This window comes from Strix aluco, chromosome 18 (assembly GCF_031877795.1).
Source record: "Strix aluco isolate bStrAlu1 chromosome 18, bStrAlu1.hap1, whole genome shotgun sequence".
Classification (NCBI taxonomy): domain Eukaryota; kingdom Metazoa; phylum Chordata; class Aves; order Strigiformes; family Strigidae; genus Strix; species Strix aluco.
Genome location: NC_133948.1, coordinates 393,432 through 414,084, shown reverse-complemented (window position 1 = coordinate 414,084; position 20,653 = coordinate 393,432). Strand labels below are relative to the sequence as shown.

At 47.2% G+C, this 20,653-nt stretch overlaps 1 protein-coding gene across 3 annotated transcripts in view; it reads right to left on the bottom strand.

Annotated features, from left to right (window-relative positions):
- Positions 1 to 20,653, bottom strand: part of TTC28 (tetratricopeptide repeat domain 28) — a 188,900-nt gene that overhangs the window by 107,727 nt on the left and 60,520 nt on the right. The window contains exon 1 of one of the 3 annotated variants that reach the window (XM_074844739.1): positions 18,890 to 19,012. The exons of the other annotated variants lie outside the window; for them this stretch is intronic. Within the exon in view, the coding sequence (XP_074700840.1) occupies positions 18,890 to 18,916 (27 nt within the window). The 5' untranslated portion in view covers positions 18,917 to 19,012. Of the gene's footprint in view, positions 1 to 18,889; positions 19,013 to 20,653 lie in introns of those variants that run through there. 3 annotated transcript variants of the gene reach the window in all.

Here is a 20,653-nt window from a genome sequence, read left to right as displayed (position 1 = left end):
CACTGGGAGACCGAGCAGCAAACGTTCCCACTGCAGCAGCCTGGCCCTCTCCCTTCTGTATTTCTAGACAAGAGACCTGAGACAAATGGAAATGAAAACCCTTCTGGAACTCGGTCCATAACAAAGCCAGCTCGTAAGCCTCAGCACCTCAGACCTCTCCCTTCAGATGGAGGCACAGTAGAGGAACACCAGGTGCAGGGCTGTAGTGTAAGAGCCCAGGGTAAGAACCCCTTAAACAGGTTCAGGCGATTCAGGGACAAGTGATTTTAATGCAGCTTTAAGTGAACTTTTCACAAGTCAAGAGCTTCAGTGCTGTCTGCATCCAAACCGCCTAACAGCTCTGGGCTGAACGCCTCAAAGGATTCAGTGCTGTTCAAATGAGAACGTTATTGTCCAATGAAAGTAAGCATCAGGTAAGGAAGTGCTTGGGTACACTGGAACCTGTGTTTGTCAAATGGATTCAGCTGAACACAGCGAGTCAAACAGCAGCAAACACAGAGGTGAGAGGAGACGCCTCCTCGTACACCTTCGCTGATCACCAAAGACCCAGACAGACTTGGGATACAGCTTGAAATTAAGGTAATTATCGTTTTGACACCGGGTACAAATGGCACTAGACATATTCTGGCTCCGGAGGCATGAACTAGTGCATCTGTGTACACAGCATTGATTATCTTGTGGTGGGGTCCAGGTTTTCTAGGATTTACTACAGAAGCCACAGATTTTTCACAGAAGTGGATAGGTCAACCACCAGCAGGACCATAAAGATTCTAACAGTCTTGCTAATAATGTCCCTGGAGATACCTGCAAGATCTGGGATTCGCTTATGCTGCAGTGAAACACAACTCTACAAAGAGGGTACAGGTTAATGTAGCCAACATGAACATCTATAATGGGGTGAATCCTAGTTTTACCTGCTTATTGGAACAAAAACATTAATCAGTCAATGCTGAGATGATTAACGGGATAAGATTAAGGTTAAAACTAGAAAATCTATTAACCTATTTAAGAAATAAATGTTGTACCTGGCAGGTCATCAGTCTTTCAAGCCTCAAGGGTTTAGACGCTCTAAGCAAACAGGAGACTGACTCACACAGCTGAAGGCTCTGTGCACTGTCCTGCCACGTCAGAAGCCATATCCCTTCTCCCTAAACTAAGCAGGGTGAGCCACAGACCATCGCTTTAGCTTCAGCTGCCGCAGACACGACGTACCACAACCCTTGCACAGGGTGGGACTTGGGAGGAAAGCCTGAGCTAGTAAGAGGTTGCTACATATGACAGGAAGCAGGAAAAAAAGAAACCAGCATCTGGAATGGCAGATTCAACTTCATGTCTGTATCATAACAACTATTAATTCGGCTCGTAACAAAAGTTTTAGTCAGAAAACTAAATTCACCCAGTCTGCCTGTTCTAGTCTGCGTATATGCTTGTCATTCAACTGTCACACTTACCCATTCACTGTGTGTTGTGAGAATAATTGGAAAGAATTTTAATTATGTCTCAGAAGACACATCTTCTCAAGGAGACAGAGACACACGGTCCACCTGCATCCTTCAGTCTAATTTCCCTTAGGAAAATTCCCCTCTAATGCATTATTTCACATCAGACAACCTACTACTACACAGAGCAACTCTCCAGACTGCACCGATTTGTTAAGTTTGGTGTTTATCACTTCCTACTTTTTAAAGCCATGTATAGAGCCAGTCAGGATTGTGAGAGCCCAGATGACCTGTTCAGAGGGATGCTGAACCACAGAAATGAGAAAAGAAACGCTGAAGGTGCCAGGGGTCCAGTACTTTCCAAACACAGATTTAGAAATATCAGGAACATTGTCACCTTGACAAAGAAGGCAGCTCAATGCACAACCCATACATGAAATTCCATAATAATCCATACCCTGTCACTGATGAGAATGCTCAGTTATGAGATGATAATGTACAAATATGGTTGGATAACTGGCATCAAATAGTGATACAGTGCCTTGTACTTTTCGTAAGTAACTAGAGGTTGTCATGCCTGCTGGATTTTGAGGTGTAAGGAAAAAAAAAAGGCTCAGCTTTAAGTGTTTACTTCAAGATTTACCACAGATGGTTTTCTTCAACAGCAGAACTAGAATACGACAAACTAACAGGAAAGCAAGCTAAAGAGCTGTCAGTCCTGACCAGGTAGCCCCTGCAACTTATTCTGCACCCACTTTTCAGTAGGACTGTCAGGTATCTTACAGACAGCACCATCCAGAAGACACAACAGTTGCCAATGCTTCTGTGGTTTGGACTGTGGAAAAACAGAGAATAAGATGACAGTGATTCAACACATATCCAGGAGTCTTGAACTTAAGCCTGACTGTAACTGGCTAGTTACAGTCACAACGGCACCAAGACCTTGTCTCAGGTGGAACCGAACATACGTATTTTTGCTGTCAAGACCCTTGTTTTGTAACAGTGGGCACCAAAAAGCATTCCTACTCTCCCAAGACTTCTCCTGTGCACTGAAGAAAAGCTACAGTAATTTCTGGGGAAATTTGTAATAGGAAGAGCATTGGATTACTCTTTAGCAGAGCTGTAAAGAATTTACCCTGCCTCCCTTCTTCACTTATGTATCACATACTAGATTCTCTTCTTACAAAAACCGCTTATTAGTCACCAGGCTAATGAAGCACACGGCTGTCCTCAGTAAGGTGCTTCCCCACACCAGCTGGCTCCTCTACTCAGGGCAGTTTGATGCAGCTGCCATCGTTACCTCCCCGGGAGGGCTCCTCCACTCTGCTGGAGGCCGGATGACAGTCTGCTTCCCATTCACCCCCGGGTGCCAGTCACAGCCACGGCTGTCAGCCTTTCAGACTGCCCTGGAAGGCTGACACTGACGCTCCAGCGAACTCTGCCTGCCGCGCCAGAAGGGCTGGCTACGGCAGCGAGCCCGACCCCGGCGCGACACGGGGCAGAACCACCTGCCAATGCACCACCACACCTTGCTCAGCTCCCACGTGCCTCCTAGAAACACACTCTGGACGCAAAGCCCCCGAGCGCAGAACAAGCCACATCCCTACAGAACTCGCTCAAACACTTCTTTATGGATAAAACTGTACATCTTTCTGTTTGAAATGAAACTTTCAGTCACGAGCCCTTGCTCTGCCTTATCTCAGGAAAACACTGTTAGGTGGCAATTGACTTCACAAAGTCCTGCATCCAAGCATACGGCCCAACTTCCAGATCTGGAGCCTTTCCTGTGGAGTCAGCACAAGTGCCAAACATTGAGACAGGAGCTGTAAACACAACCAGGGCACTGTCCTCAGCCCAAAACAGTTTCTGCTCACACAGTCACTCCACATAATCCTGTTAGCTCTGCCCAACTGTAGGTCAAGAATCATGCATGATGCTATAAGTCTGACACTGCAACCGAAACATCCTAGCAGGCGAGACCCCTGCTTCGAATAACTGCTCCAACAAGGATCATGCCTTGTAATCCACACTGTCAGTTCTCATTTGTTTGATCATGTCATGGCAGGAGAAGCCATGAATCGAAAGGAGGGAGTAACTCCCTCCTTACGACAAGCTGCATGACACTGGGCATCCACGGAGCCTGCACTACCTGTGTTCCCCAAGAAACCACTGACAACCTGCAGCGGGTTGTCCCTGGCCAGCAGCTAAGTCCAGCACAGACACTCACCCACTTGTCCCACAAGTGGGACAGGAGAGGGAAGAGCAAAGGCATGAAGACTTGTAGGTCAAGATAAAAATAGTTCAATAAGCAAAGGAAAGAGAAAGAAAACAACAAAAATAAGTGATGCAAAGGCAATGACTCACCACCTCCCACAAGAAGAGCGATGCCTGGGCAGTCTCTGAGCAATGGCTCCCTCCCCAAAGAAGTCCTCCCCTCAGTTTCCATTGCCAAGCATGTCATCACACGGCACAGAACATCCCTGCAGTCCATCGGGGTCAGCCGTGTGCCCTCCCAACCCCCAGTCCACCCCGGGGGCAAAGTAAGAAACAGAGGCAGCCTTGATGCTGTGTTACCAGCACCACCCTGATCACAAATCCAAACCAGCACCATATTCCACCCAAGCCAAACCCAGCACAGCCCTGTGCCAAACCGACACAACCACACTGACTATCCTCCTCGGCACGAGGCTCACCTAGCACCACAGCAGGAATGCATACATCAAAAACCAAACAAAAAACCCAGACACCCAGTTAGTTTACTTGTGCCAACTACAAATGAATCTGATGTGATGCCCTGAATCTCTGTAGATCATTTAGGACGTGAACGGCTTTACCGTCAGCCTACTACTAGGTATCTGTGCAATTAAGTACAGTCAAACACGGGCAGCGAACTTACACTCTGCTGAGCGCATCAGAGCACACAGCATAAGCTTCAAAGGCCGCCCTTTGGGATGAAACAAAAGTCCAAGAACAACTGTGGCTCGGGGAACTTTACATCTCTTTCACTGAGTGCCTGGACAAAACATTAAGTCTTTCCCTACATTCCTTTACCCACCAAAATACAGGTCTAGTCATTCTAACCACTGCACACATCCACGTCCAAAACAACAGGCCTTCAAACTTTGGGGAGAGAGGACTTCATAGCAAAAAGGCTGCAGGAGATAGTAACTGGGCCACTGGAGCACCTCCTTACTAATTATCCCAGAGTGCCCATTTGCTATGTAACCAAGGAAGAAAGCGTGTCGGACTTGAGCAAAGCTGTCTTCAGCAGCTTATGGAATGCTTCTCTAAGCCATGATGCAATTAACTGCCAGAAAGTGCTGAGGCAGGCAGAATTAGGAAGCTATAACAAATCAAGTATATAATCCTACACCATTTACATTTAAAACAGCTGAATTGCTTATAACTCAAAGTGCTGTAGCATGTTTACAATTTTATTTCCTAAGATCTAGATGTCTTATCCCCCGAGCAGGACAAATGAAACAATGCAGCTTCAAAGCCAAAATGGGAAAAGACTCCAAAGGCGGCGCAGCTCTCCAGAGCTTCCTGACGTAGGCAGCAATACCTGCCATCCTGAACCCCCAGAGTCACTGTGAAAATTCAGAACTACTAAAGAATCACAATTACCCCAGAAGTTCTTGATTAGCCCATAGGAAATTTGAGTAATGTACAATATGGAGACCACCAGGTTCAGAAAACACCTCTGCATACAAACAAGGGTGCAAGCGCTTCAGCATTCTTGATGCAATATCCAGTCAACTGGCAGAGAGAGAAAAGCAACTGCTGTTAAATTGTTTAAAAGGGCTTGAAATGTTGTCTACTTCCTCGGCACTGAAACAGATACCAAACAGGACACGACAATCAAAACAGTAACAATCCTTGAAATTAATTTACAGTGTGAAGAGTCTATCCCTTCTTGCCTTAACTCTCTAAATTGTAATTGTCAGAATGTCATCTTCCCCAAGTTCGTGTATTATCCCGTAACAGAACATCAAGCGAGCTCTTCTGAATCTCTAACTCATACAAAATTTCCATTATCCTAAAAGTCTCACAAGGCACTAGCTTTTTAAAAAGCATTGGGGGGGGGGGCAAGGACAGGGGGACAGGGGGAGGGAAAACGGACATTTCTGTAGACTCTGAAGACTTCTATAGGAGTCTATTTAAAAACAAACAAAAAATCCCCATCAAACAAAAACCACACACACAAAACACCCTGCTTCTTTCTTAAGAGACAATAAAGGCAAGGTATGACAAGGTCCTAAGCTTAAGCTACAGTGTCCGAAAGAGAACACACTCTACTCAACACTGATGTCTTCAGCAGTCCTGGCACAAAAATGGTAGGGCAGCCACAGATCCAACAGCTATCGAAGATGACAGGAATTCCTCCGCTAACTCAGATGAGTTTTTAGATTGGACTGCTGGGCTGAAATTGCTGCTACTAAATGCTCAGAAGATAATGTCAGTTAACAAGGAAAGCAACACACAGACCCCACAAAGTGCTTTTCATTTCTGCCAGCTACACAAAGTACAGAATAAATGTTTAAGAAAAACATATAAAAGTGACACCTGTACTCAGAAACCTCATCATCATACAACCAGCTGCATTAAGATGTGTGACACGCTGTGACCCAACACTGAGAGTTTGCTAACTCTAATAGCTGGCCTCTAATAGCCTTCACTGCGACAGCAAAATGCCCCCACGAAGGAGCGCTGGAGTTCCACCCCAGCACGGCAGAGCAGCTCACGCCGCTTTTAACAGTGGGAACACTGCAGATTGCAGAGTATCAGGTATGCATTCAGAGTCATCAGAGCTGAAGCACAGCTGGGGCTTATACTCATATGGCAAATTTCTCTCTTTAATGTAACTTTGATACTGAGATGTGTTAAATCTCTGATTTTATTGGCAGATGCTGACTGTATTTGCCTAACCTCTGAAGCCTGCTGATTGACAGTGTTAATGCACTTTTTAATGGATGAAAAGCAAAATGACAGCTTTTGGCTCACTTTCAAGCACATTTCTTCACTGCAAAATACCCTATAGCTCAATCGGCTTTTCATACAACCTAAGAAACCTATTCTTCATTGTGTTGCTAATAACTGGTGGCATACGGAAGAACACAGGAGCTGGATAGGAATACCTACCCAGGGAGCTGCTTTACTTCCTGAAAGGAAGATGTTTTCTTCCTTTCTTTAATTTGAGCTGCATTGATCTGATCTCAGAAAATCCCAGACAGAAGTTAAACATTACTTAAAAATAATTTCTTCGCTCTTTCTACACCAAACAGTTTGCCCCCAGACTTTTCAAGAAGAGCAGCTATGCTAACAAGAAGCTAGTGCTCCAAGAGTCAGAGGTAATACCTTCATGGGCAGAGGGACTGCATTCTTACACATGAAGGAAACTGCTGATAGACTGGTTTGGGTTGGAAGGAACCTTAAAGCCCACCCAGTCCCACCCCCCTGCCCCGGGCAGGGACACCTTCCACTAGCCCAGGTTGCCCAAAGCCCTGTCCAACCTGGCCTTGAACCCTTCCAGGGAGGGGGCAGCCACAGTTTCTCTGGGCAACCTGTGCCAGGGCCTCCCCACCCTCACAGGGAAGAATTTCTTCCTTAGATCTCATCTAAATCTCCCCTCTATCAGTTTAGACCTGTCACCCCTCATCCTATCCCTACACCCCCTGATCAAGAGTCCTTCCCCCTTTTCCTGTAGCCCCTTTCAGTCCTGGAAGGCCACTCTAAGGTCTCCCCAGAGCCTTCTCTTCTCCAGCTGAACCCCCCAACTCTCTCAGCCTGTCCTCACAGGGGGGTGCTCCAGCCCCCCGAGCATCTTCGTGGCCTCCTCTGGCCCCGCTCGAGCAGGTCCGTGTCCTTCTGATGTTGGTACTCCCAGAGCTGGACTCAGCACTGCAGGAGGGTCTCACCAGAGTGGAGCAGAGGGGGAGAATCCCACCCCCCCTCGCCCTGCTGCCCACACTGCTCTGGATGCAGCCCAGTTCTTTGTTTAAATGCAACAGCAACAAAAACCCGCAGCTGATAAGCCTCACCCTCGTGATGGAGATGCAGCTGGAGGGAGAATGACTCTGAATCCTCCAACACAACTCCTGATTGGCAGAACATTCTTAAAGCCTCCCTAGGAGAGTAAGGAATTTCTCCAACAACATAATTTGTTATGGTCATCCACAGCAAACTGAGATGTGCCTCTTTTTGGAGGCAGCAAGGAATTTCCTCTAATACATTTAAGTGACTCTGTTGAAGAAACAGGTTAAACTTTAACAGAATCTCATAAAATGAGAAGTCTGGTACAAAAGATTCTCCCTCCTTTCCTACTGGCTGATATGTGAAGCTCCATCAGCCCCACACAGGCTGAGTTCCGTTGCTAGACTCTGCTCTGGTCACAGAGCATACTGTTGTTTTCAGGACTCTCAAGGTGGACAAGGTGGCACTGAACCTTCTTGTTAACATGTCTGGAAGCCTACCAGTCATCCTTTACCCATCCATAAGTCTACAAAAAGCTATTTGCTCTTTTCTGTCCCTGCAACAGTCCTTGGGTCTGAGCCTAATTATGAATCTCATTTTACTCTATGAATGTCAACCATGATGGCAACTGTTGCCTACAGCATCCATTTTATAGCAAGAGCCTGACACCTTCTGCAGGTCTAGAAGCCCATGACAGGGCAAAGAGGACCACTACAAAAAAAGAGCCTAATCTAATGCAACAATAGCTGGCTCTAACAGTGGCCATTTATTTGGCAAAGCTTCCTATCTAGAAGATAATAGCAAGAACAGAGGCAGAGTTTTAAAAGAAAACTGATTTTCTAAACACAGAACCGATTTGGTTATGAGAGGTCTGGTTGACTGGCTGCAGGACTCCAACCGACCAAAGCTCACCGGCGTGGTAAGATCGTAACGATGGAAGCTGTGTTCCAAAGCCTGTTGCTTTGCAGAGTCCTGTAACTCTAGTGTCTTTTATGGTAACAGGACTTGTGGCTAAGAAAGTCCCCACTATACCAAAACTCACGGCTTTATGGCCCCTTGGTACTTCTCAGGTGCAATCAGGAAACCAGGAAGGCACCAGGGACATGCCAAGGAACCAGCGAGTCTGGGGAGAGAAGACCCTGGGGTATGCACTCCATGCTGTGGCAGACTGGCAATGGGGTTTCTCTACCCAGATACACCTGGTAGGGGTCTGCATCTGAGCAAGAGCTCCAATTTAGAACCAGAAATTCACAAAAGGGCTCTCCAACCATAACAGATTAACATTTCTATGGAAAATGGGATGGTGCCAAGTCGTAACAGTCTCTGTAAAGTCCTAATTAACATGAATAACACAGCTGGATATTTTACATATCAGCCTTCTAAGTCACTCCTTCCTGCCACTTAAGAGTAAAAATAGTAGAATGTTTTATGAAGGTTAATTCATGGTTGCTTAGGTGTGATTCCACTTTAGGAGAAGGCAGAATGGCTAGCCCCTTGCAGTCACCCATACGGAGGAGGTATGGATAGTCTGCCTTAGTGGTTTGCTGAAGGAAGCTACAGAACAGCAGGTTTGTCAGGGAAATGTGGATACTTGGCAGAATATAAATGGAATTACCTTTCCTTCCATTCCAGACTTGGGTTTCAAAGTAGATGAGCTGATATCATCACCTGGCAGGTTACAAGATAATCATAGAAGAAAATAATAATGACAAGGTAAAAAGAAAAACACAAAAAATGCTGAAGAAGAACCAGCACAGTTTACCATGAGATCAGACAGTCGTTTTATCACTCTGATGGCAGTCTAGCTCAGAATACATTTTGGCATGCTTGTTTACAAATCTGAATTGATTTGAGGAGGGGGCAGCTCCCAGAACAACACAGTTTTATTTGGGTTGTGTACCCGCAAAGCCGCCGAGAGCAGCGCCCCAAGGCAGCCAGGTCGCCCCTCCAGGGCCGCCCAGCTCCTCTCCCAGCACAGCGCCGGGGCTGAGAGCCGCTGCCTCTGAGCAGGACGAGTGCCCAGGGTGTGGCAGATGCGGCTCTACCCAAGCAAGACCCAAAGCAGGCTGGGTTTAGCCACGCTGGGTACCTCTGCGCTGGGGCCTGCCCTACAGCAAGCACAGCAAAGGCCTAAGCCTGCACTGGCTAGCACCAAGCCTAACACAAGCTGGTTTGTGTCCAGGTGTCTCTCCCTTAACATCTTCAACTTACGGGGATGATGTAAACAGCCCGTGTGGACACAACACTGCAACCCAGGCACCCGGCCTCCCCGGGTTCCAGTGGCAGACACCCACCCAGCTCTTCAGGCTCAGCTCCAGCTGAGCTAGGCTCACTACGGTAATACCCCTGTGCTCGATCGAGTCAGTGGCTGCCCAAACAACAGCTTCTGTCCAGGAAAGATTCAACTGAATTGTACACTAACTGCAAAGAGTGCTTTTACAAACTATTTTCCATTAAAAGGACAAAAATTATTTGCAACTAAAGCCACAAAACTTAATTTTGATTCCAGAGTTTCAGACTAGGCTATCCCATAAACATTTCCATCTCAGCTGTAGTGTACCTCAGGCAAGAAACTAAACAAGCCTAGATCTGGGTTATTAAAACAGCTGAAGTCACTGAATTGTTCATGCTCCCAGGAAAGGCATGTAAACATAGTTTGCAGTAAGATCTCACACTGAAGTTCATCTCACAATCCCTATTTACTCCATTAAATGTAGCAAGCTAGTAAATAATAAAAAGAAGAATAAAAGAAACAACAAACAACTCTGATAGGAAGCATTTCTATATAATGGAAAAAAAAAAAAATCATCACAACAGTAACACCAAGGCTCGGGCCTCCAAGCAGCATGGCCCCACCAGAGCCGGTGGCCGCTTCTCCTGCAGGCCAGGCCAGGCAGGGCTCTGCTCCCCCCTCACAGCGTGGGGAGCTGCCGAGGAAGCTGGGCCCCCGAAACCAAGCTTGCTCCCCACAGGTCTGCTCCCCGGCCCAGCCCCAGCCCAGCTCAGGCAGGACCATGGCATTCACCTAGGCCAGCTCAAGCCACACAGCCTCGCTTCGGGGAACGAACCTGAGCTGTGCTGATGGCACCATCCGTACAGCTTTAATAAACACCCAGGACAAATGCTGCCACCATTCTGAACTGTGGCTAACCAAAGAGGAATGGTCTCAGAGATGATTCCAATTAAACCAATGACACAGTCAGGTATTTTATTATTTATTGAGTCCTGGTTTCCTCAGCACAGGAGAAAGCAATCAGAGAACATTTCCCTGTTCATCTCTCCAAACCTTTTTAAGCCAGCATCCCAGCAAAAAATCCCCTCCATCCTGGGCTTCTGCTGTTATCCTGCACTAGGTATTTCCCTAGCCTGGTTTTGGGCCATCTTGTTCACCTTGCGTAAGGAATCCTTTCCCACTCCTCCACACACATTCTCTCCTTCCCAACTACTCTACTGACATGGGTTGGATGGACTGGTTAGGCCATAAACTGTACAATTTCACTTTGCCTGTATTTTGTCAGATTCGTATGCTTAGCTGTTCCTGTCAAACCAATATTCCAAGTTTCCAGTTAAATATATTTAGCAATACAAGCTGCTGCTGTTCTTACAAATTAACTCAGGAATTCCTATTATGAGGGTCCATTAACCAGAGCAGAGAATAAACTTCTGCTTAAATACAGAAAAATATTATATATATGCTAAAAAGCACTAATTTCATTTGGCAGCTGAGGACTCTATTTTTCCCATCTGACATCGAGAAGTGACATTCAAACTTGTCAGAAAGACTCCAAATCACGAAATTCTTTTCCAGGTTCAGTTCAAATACAGAAATCTATCTGATAAACATATACAAATACAGCAAGACAATAAACCACACAGAGCAGTGCCTACAAAGCCACAAGTCTGGCTCTGCAGAAGAGGACAGAGACATCAGCTTTCACGTGAACGGGAGCTGTCAGGCCGTGCCACGCGAGGACGTCGGCCTCGCAGAGGGACAGGCTGCAGGCAACACGCTGATTACATCTGAGCAACTTCTGATTTCACAAGCAGGCAAAGTGGGTGCACATCCTCTCCAAGTGAGGAAGGAAAATTGCACCAATCTAGAAAGGTTATGACCTTCCCCAGTTTCCCTGCACTGAAAAGGCTTCTTACTCACACTGCACACAAACCACACCTGAAGTTTCCCTTTGACTTGGCACCCACGATCACCAGAACACACATGTACAACGTGCATCTCCCACACCCTTGCTATAAAGAGTAAGTTCTTACCTTTGCTGAGTATGACAACCTCTTCTTTCACCTTCACCCACATCTAAGTTTCTTCTTGTACTTCTGTATGCTCATTTTTAACCTCTTTTGTCAGCTCTTGAAATAACAGACCCAGTTTAAGAGAAGCTTTGTGCATATTATTGATTTTTCTTCTAAACCAAACTAAGTTTTAGTAGAAATTCAAACGGATGAGCAGGATTAAAAGGGTGATTTTACATATACCAGAAGGTTACAAAGCCCATTCACAGTAATGAAGGAAGATTGCATTAATCTCCTAAAAGGATTCAAATGCTGCAACTAGAGCATTCCATTTCTTAACAGGAACAAATTAAGACAATTTCCCTTGCAGAAATTTCTATAATTACAAGTAATTATCTTCTACTCTGAAATTCTCCAGTACAGCACTTACTGCAAAGAGTATTCCTATCAAACGGTCTATTTAGGAAATATAGGAGGAATTGTTTCTTGGTGAATTGTATGTTGTCATCACATGGATTAACCCACAGTTCTGCTCTGCCAGAATATGCATCTATCTTTGATAATAACAAGAATCATCACCAATCCTTATCTGATGACTCTATCATTAGGTTATTATGAAAGCCTAAAAGATACAGACTTTTAAAAATGCACGCAGAGAAGGGGAGGAATAAAGCACATCCACAGATTAAGTCAAAGAAAGATCATTCACAGCACTGCACTGGACAATGCAGTTCTTTTCTGCTGGGTAAATCAAAGGCTCAAAGACAGCATTTTGATTCACGTTCTTTTCGGGCAATAAGGACAAGTACGGCAACAGCTGCTGCAGTATGTGTAAAAGCTGTATAAAGACCAAAATATCAGAGGTTACAAGAAACTAAGCTTTGCATTTGTTCTTCTCGTGCATATGGAAAATGTATGTCGGGAAAATGTAATGTCACTTATTCACTATTTTTCATAGGCAAACACGTACAATCCCACATATCTTGTAACCAACTGTGGGAACAGAGTCTGCTGGAATGCTGCTGCCTCTGCACACCTCTGTGGCCATGTAATACCCCCGTTGGCACTTTACTCCTAACCCTGTGCTGCAAGGCACAGACCGGGATTCCAGCAGAACAGCAAAATGGAGTCTGCTCCAAGCCCACGCCAAGAGGCAGCGCAGCCATCACTAAACTTCTGCAGTACTTGACAAATCAGTGATGGATTGAGCTTGGTCACAGCACAGCATCTTCCCAGCATTTTAGAACATCCGTTTTCAAACAGAGCTTATTAGAGCTCGTGCTCTACCCAACAGTTAAATAGTATTATCAACGGGCCAATCTTTACCGTGTTGAAAGACCCCAAATATTTACAGACAGGTGAAGTCAATAATCCACACGGCAGAAAACACAAGTACCAGAGACGATAAAAGGCAACAGCAATCTGACAGCAAAGGACAACATGATCATGTTTGGGGGGGCTGCCCCCTCAAAAACTGCTGGGTCTCTACTGTGTTCACATTACAGAAAAAGAGTTTGCAACACCGAGCGGGTGTCACAGATCTTACTACATCTATGAGACTGAAAGTCTGTCAAGAGAAGATGTAGAACCTCTACCATTTATTTGGAAGTTTGGATCATACACTGTAGTTACAAATTGCACATTACATCCCATCAGAATGTGCGAGATGTGAGGCAAGACTAATCAGGACTTCACGGGTTTTTCTATCGGGTCTGGAAATACACAGATCAGCACAGACACGACACTAAGCCCTGCTCCCACCCAGCCAGCCTTCCTCTCGGGGGTACCCTCACACTCTCCCCTCCTGTGCAAAACAGAGACTATAAATACCTTTCACGGCTCATCCACATACCACACCACAACAGAAAAACACTTACGTAAATCGAGAACAAAATAACAAAGTCAACAGCTGAATATTTTTTTTTTGTTTTGAAATTCTGTGCTCTTTCAAAAGCCTCACTTACTACTGCACAAAACACTTCACAAACAAAATACAGTACTGGAAAGCTCTCTCCCTCTCAAATCTTCACTGAAGCATCCAGGACCCACAGCAATTTTAATCACTGCTGAACAAAGGGTATATTCAGCTACTAAATGGTATAAATGAACAAAAATGTAAACTTAAGCAGCGGTAACTTTGTTGGTAATGTGTTGAAGTTAGATATAACCTTGTTCCAGTATTTGACAACCTTCATAGTAAAACATTTTCTCCCTGTACCTAGTCAGAATTTCCTATACTCATGTATTCACTGCCTCTCATCTGCCCCATGCACCTCCGAGGAGTCTCTCAACTTCCTCTACACCCTCTCGGTGGGTGCCTCCTCCTGCTCATACAGCAGCAAGATCTCCTCTTAGGTGAACCCTTTTCTTCTCAAGGCTTCCTCCTTCAAAACTACAAACAACCAACCCACCACAAGGCCACAACCTTCAAAAACCTTTAGCAAGCAGAGCTCCTGCAGTCAAAGTTTGGGAAGGTTTGGCACTAACGTTTGCCTGGGAAGTCCCAAAAGCAAAGCCCTGTGACTGGCACCTAGTTCCAGAGCCCACATCCCCTTAGACCTGACAGCTCTGAAGAAGCTTCTCCATTCCAGGTCGCTGTCAGAGGAAAGCAGGACAGCCCTCTATCGCTCTGCAGGAAGAGGGATTACCAGCTCAGATTGCTATGAATTCAGGCATAACATCATTCCAGAGCCAAGTACTGTATGGCCTTAAATGGAAAAGATCTACAATATTTAAGAGGTCAGGAATACTATCCTTTTTTGTTTATTTAAGCATATAAGAGGGTAGATTTAGATTTTAAAGCCTCTTAAGAAATATGAGATAGGAAAGCTTACTGTGAACGCTTCTAAGTTTAAGTGGTCTCTCGTAACTGCTACTTACAAAACTGGGGGGAAGAAACGGGTGGGGAAGGAAGGGAAAAAACAGAGATAAAAAATTAAAAGAAAATACATTCTTATTTTCACCCAGTATGAGCAGAATTCTGCAAAACAAGTTTGATTTTTCAGCTTGGAAAAATGAGAGCACTTGTCACATGGGTAAATACTGATGCAACCAATCCCACTATTGCCCCGTAACCTACTAATCTGTAGAGAAAGGAACCCAGGGGTCAACTAAACTCGTGCTCCTTTGCAGAAATTATCATTGTCTTACAAGTATTTCTCAGTCCTTTTCTGTTCCGTAGCACAACTCATTTCACCCCGCGACTCGAGAGGGAAAAGGTTACGTTTATACAAGCAGCCCACCCGGGAATCAGCCCCCTCGGTTCCCTCTGGAGCAGAACTCCACAGCCAGTGGCATGTCACCGGCGATCACAAGTGACACGGCACAGGTTGCACTCACCGTATTTTCCCAACAGTGCTTCTGTGCAACACGCCATGTACGCACCGCTGCTGACAGGAGTAAGGTCACAGAAAGATGTTCTGCTGTTTCTAGTGAAATTAATAGAGACTGTCTCGTGAACCCAAACACCTTCTATCCAGACTCCATGTCGACTCTAAATTGCACAGGGAGTAAACGGCTCCTCTCCATCCGTGCGGAAGTGGACGTGCATGTCCAGAGTGAGCAGCATGCAGGGATAGATGGAGCCATGAATTGTGGCTCACAGTTACAGGCTAAAAAGAAACCTAAAAAAAAAAATTTAAAAATGCCTGAGCTTTTGGATCCTACTGTTATGCTTTTTAAAAATGACAGTGACCAAGATGTAAATGCACTGTTACAGTCTTGAGCACGTATTTAAAATCCTAATAGAGAACTTAGACATATCACACTATTATAGATCCAAACTTAAAAAAAAAATACAGATCTCAAAGAGATTAAATTATGGCAGAAATGTAATGAGATTTGCATGAATTTACTAAGAGCACGTTTTTTCTGTACAGCAGGAAAACTGAAAAAGCTATTTCTTTCTACTGGAGTTCATATATATGAATGAATCCTCTTACTGACATGCTCTTGGTAAATATGTGTAACTTTTGCATGTCAGTAACAAAGGGATATTGCAGTTCATCACTGTGCATTTATTAATGATTTATTGAATCCTTCATGTAATCCGCACCTGACACAGTCAGTGATTTCATGTTTTGTCCAGCAGTCAGTCATCACAACCATGTAGCAGATGACTCCTATATGGAAATTTTTTTAGTGTCTAAACCAGTTTCTGTTATCAGGCTTCTTAAACCTGCAAAATTTACCATGTTGCTCCTGCACAACAAACCAGGTACACTCAATAAACTCGAAACACCCCTTTTTTCAATTTACTGGCTTTAATAATGCTGAAAGGAGTGCTCTCTCACCTGAACTCCAGTATCCCAGTATACCATCACAAGTATAATGGCTTTTTTATTATTATTATTCACAGATAAAAGAATCTGCATCAGCACACAAGAACACAGCACCATCCAAGGCATCCTCTCATTCCCTCAGCCGAGAGCCTGCAGCAAATCCTGGTCAGCAACGGGTCAGAGCAGCTGGAGGCGAGTCCGGGGGGACGCGAGCCAGCAAGAAGTACCAGAGGCAGAGCCAGGGAGCCGACGGCGCGAGCTCCCTCAGGACAGGGCGCGTGGCGCGCTCACCCTCCCAGCCGAAGGAAGCTTCAAAAGAGGTTGCAATAAGGGACGGACTGGAAAGAAAGATGTCATTTCTGCAGCCTCAGCCGCTCAGTGTATTAACATGGCTAATTTTATGCTTTTCAAAGAATATAATGGGTATAACGCATCAGGCGCATCTGTACCCAGATCACGTGTGATTTCGCTACCAGCCTCCTGAGAGTTCGTCAGGGCAGCTGTGCTCACCTTAACGCACCGGACAGCTCACGCTTGAATTCTAGCCTGGCCTCCCGAGGAAACAGGCAGCACACCTGCCCCCCAGCCCAGCTCCAACGGCTTTGGGGCCACTGACCGTCGGCCAGAGGAACATATTCCAGTGGCAGAGGCCGCCCAGCAGGAACCTTGCTCTGAACCAGCCACCTGCTAGACTGAGACGCAGGGGGAACCCAAAGGGAAATGGAGTCAGAGGCAAGTTGCTAAAGTCCACAGGAAAAGAGTCTTTATTAGTTCTGGTACTTGTGGAAGAATTTAGTAAACAATAGTAATTTTCCAAACTTAGAAAAATATACGTGGTTTACAACAGACAAAAATTATTTCAGTTGCATGCAAACTCTTTTTTTCACTAGCTGAAGGCAAGATAATGCCTTATGCACTATGGGCAATATCTGTATCTTAACATTACCAAACAAAGGAGCTTGCTTACTCCAGGTTTACACACAGGACTAAAAACTGCACGCACTTCTACTCTGCACAGTTTAACAGTTACAAAGGCAAAAATCCCTCAATGAACAAAACATCTTAAACATTTAATAATAAAAAAAAACAACGGGTGAAGCAAAAGAACATGAGTACAAATATAATAAATCAAACAAGACTCCAAATTCAGTACAGCAGCACACATGTTCAGCTTCTGTACTGACAGCTCTCACATTTGGGCATTTTAACAGGGAAGAGGCAGGGAAATCACTTCTCTGAAGTCACTTTCAGAAATGACTGACAGCTATAAATGACCAAGGGCTACAGGAACGCTGGCTACTACGCTGTCTTTCTCATTTTGTGTCCTATTAAGAACTGGAGCAACCCTGCTTTCTTGAGCAGTTTGCATGAGTCATTTTCTTAAACTGCTCAGTAAAGCACATGACTGCAACACTACAAAGGCACTCGGGCCAGGCCCGCAGAAATCCTGGCTAGACTCACGTGAGTATGCTGGCAACGCTGACAAAATAACCTCTGCTGAGACTTTACTGGTACTACAGTTGAAAACAGAACCTATTCCAACATGAACATAGTTTCCATCACATCATAGCAGAAGTAGGAATTATTTTTTGCTCAGACTAGTAAGATACTTGACAGTTCAGACGAGTTCAGCTATCTTCTGCACTCGCTACACAGTCAAATTTGGTTGCCCAAAGTCAACTCTATTTGGACACAGCCAATAATGCAGAGAAAAAAATAACCATCTAACACTGTGATTTAAGCATAAGTGGGTGAGCCAATACTGCAGAGTGAATCCTGACACTCGAAACGGAATCTTCCAGAGCCGAGGAGTCCAACCAGCAGCCAAGAATAATATTTCAGTGGTTCAGTCGATACTGCTGTAACCATGGCCTGGAGGGGTTTCCATAGCCATAACCACAGGAGTGACTGCACAGTCAGTTGAAAATAGTAAAAACAGACACTTAAAAATCTATAGCTTGTAGACATCTTAAAACCAGCTTGAAAAGAGGCACAGAGGGGCTTGAAAAATGCACAGACGTTCCCATCGTGCTTGCCCATCATCTGTTTATCCTGCTGAAGACACAATGATTTGAAATGAGAACTCCTCTCACTAGAAGCAATTGTCTGCTTGAAAAAATGAAAGGGACCGCTTCTGAGCGGCTGAGAAGAGATGAGGTATCAGTGACACAAAGCCTGACGGATTACCCGGAGATGCAGTGGCAACACACACTCCAATCAGGACGCCCCGAGCACCGTTTATTTCAGCGGCCAGCACTCCAAGCGAGAGACGTTCTCATGCATTTCACATATGATTTCTATTTCTTCCCTGATGTAAAACACAGTATCACACATCATGCTACAAAGAAAGAAGGAGCCCTGCTGGTTCAAGCAGGTTTTTCCAAAAGAAAAAAAAGAAAAAAAAAAAAAGAAAATGAAAAGTATAATAGTCCACAGCTGCCAGGAGCAAGGGGTCACTGCTGAGGAGGGGCAGCACAGCGCACTCGGTTCGCGAGGTTTTCCCTCAGAAGAATGTCAATAAAAAGTCCTGCCAGGCGCGGCGGGGGGAGGTCCTGCGGCCGGACCCGGAGCCCCCGCACCGGCTCCGCGCCCCGGGGCCGCCGCCGGGCACCCGCGGGGCAGCGTCCCCCGAGGGCGGCCCAGCCCCGCCGCGGGCCCCGGCCCGGGCCGCGGCCCCCGCAGCCATGTTAGGCCTCAGCCCGACGGCCCGGCTGAGCGCCCGCCGCCCGGGCCCCCGCGTCCCCTCGGCGTCCCGGGCAGGGCGCGGCGCCACAACCGCCGGGGGACGAGAAAAGTTCGCGACGCCTGAGGCGGGTCCCGCCGCGAGGGGACAGGGGGACACGACGCACGGACGGACGCAACGGACGGGGGGGGGAGCGCGGCCCGGCCAGCCCCGGGACGGGGACCCGGCCCCGGACCGGGACGGGGGCCCGGCCCCTCCTCGCCACCCACCTTCTTCCGGGGCTGCCATTTCATCATATTTGTAGAGCGGGGACGCGGAGCATCAAGGTCGCGCCCGGGTGCCGGCGGCGAGCGCAGCGGGGCGGCAGCCCGCCGTCATGCCGCCCGGCCCCGCCACCGCGCCCGCGGGGGAAGGGCCGGCCCCGCCGCGCGGGCCATAGCAGCGGGGCTCTCCTCAGCCGGCGGCGGGCGGCCCCGCCTCACGCCCGCGGCCCGCGGGCGGCCGCAGCTCCCGGGCGCATCGTGCGCGGCGAGACCCGGCCCGGCCCGGCGCCGCCCGCCGCTCCGCCGCGCTCCGAGGCTGAGAGGGGCGCGGGCAGAGCCCCCCCCGCCCCGCCGGCCGGCAGCCCCCGGGCCCCGCCCCGCCCCGCCCCGGACCTCCGCGCCAGCAGGCGGCCGCGGCGCACACAGACGCGGGTGCCGCCCCCCCGCGGCCGCTCCCGCTCCCGCCAGGGCCGCGCCCCGGCCGGCGGGTCCCTGAGCGCCCCCGGTCCCTGCGCCCACACACCCCCCCCCCCCCCCCCGGCTGGGACGGGGCGGCGGAGCGGGGGGGAAGAGCTGAGGGGAACCGGGGACCGCCAGCCCCGGCGGGCAGGGCAGGACAGGCAGCGCGCGGGGCGCCCGCAGCCCCAGGCCTGGCAGCGCGGGCCGGCGCGCACCTTCCTGGGGTAAAGAAGAGTTATTTGGAATGGGTCGGCGAGGCCAGGGGGCTTCTGCTCAGAATTCTCATTTTTCCACCACAATAAAAACTGCGGACAAAACCCAGCTCGAGGGATTCGGCCTCGTCCCCCAGCGGCGCCCTCTGCACCCCGGCTGCGGGGCAGGTAAAAGCCACAGCAAAGCACCGCTCTCCCTCACAGGTACGGTTTTTTCCCGGAGTAGAATCCAAGATGGTGGATTAAAGAGGCCAGAATGTGCTTTACTCGTGATGCTCCAAAATGCAAAAGCTCAGGACTCACCCTACGAAAGTGTTTTGGGTCTTGGAAATATTTTGAGGCAATAGTCGAGGGGCTGAGATCATCAGCAGAACAGCCCAAAGTCCCACCATGCATCAAATCTGAACAAAGCAATGACAAGGCCACAGTCGCCCCGTGCTGTGGTGCTTGCAACGTGATATAAAATACGATCTACAGAGCGGACAGCAGAGGATATTTTGGGGAGAAGAGCCTGTTCTGTTCTTTGAGCTCACCGCCAGGGGAAAGGGATAAACCAACTAGGATGAAACTGGATCTTCCAATGTAATTTCCCATCCGATGCATCTGTTTCTTCCGCTCCTCCTGGCTTGGCTCACATGCATTGAGGGGAATCACAACTTCACCTCCCTGTGTTCAGCACCTGGATTGTTACAGTCGAAGAAAACCAAAGGAGACATACCAATCCCAGCACCGGTGCAGAACTCCCTGCAGCCTGATGCAAAATTCTTAACACACCTTTTATATCCATCAAACTGAGAAACTAAGTTCTTGAACTGCCATATACTCCTGTTCCAGTATACTGCTGTCGTAGAGGACCTGTAAAACTTGTTTAGACTGAAAACAATCCAGACAATATCTCAATACTGAGATTTTTTTTATCTGGATAAAAAAGATGCAAGATTCAAAACGTGGTCCATAAAGTCCATTCTAACCAACATCCTGCTGGAGGATGCAAGATCTGATTTGATTCTAAGAAGCTCTGGCTTTTCTCCCTGGTAATAGCATTATTTATTTTACTGAAATGTAATTTTTTCTCTACTCAAAGAGAAATCTGTCTTTT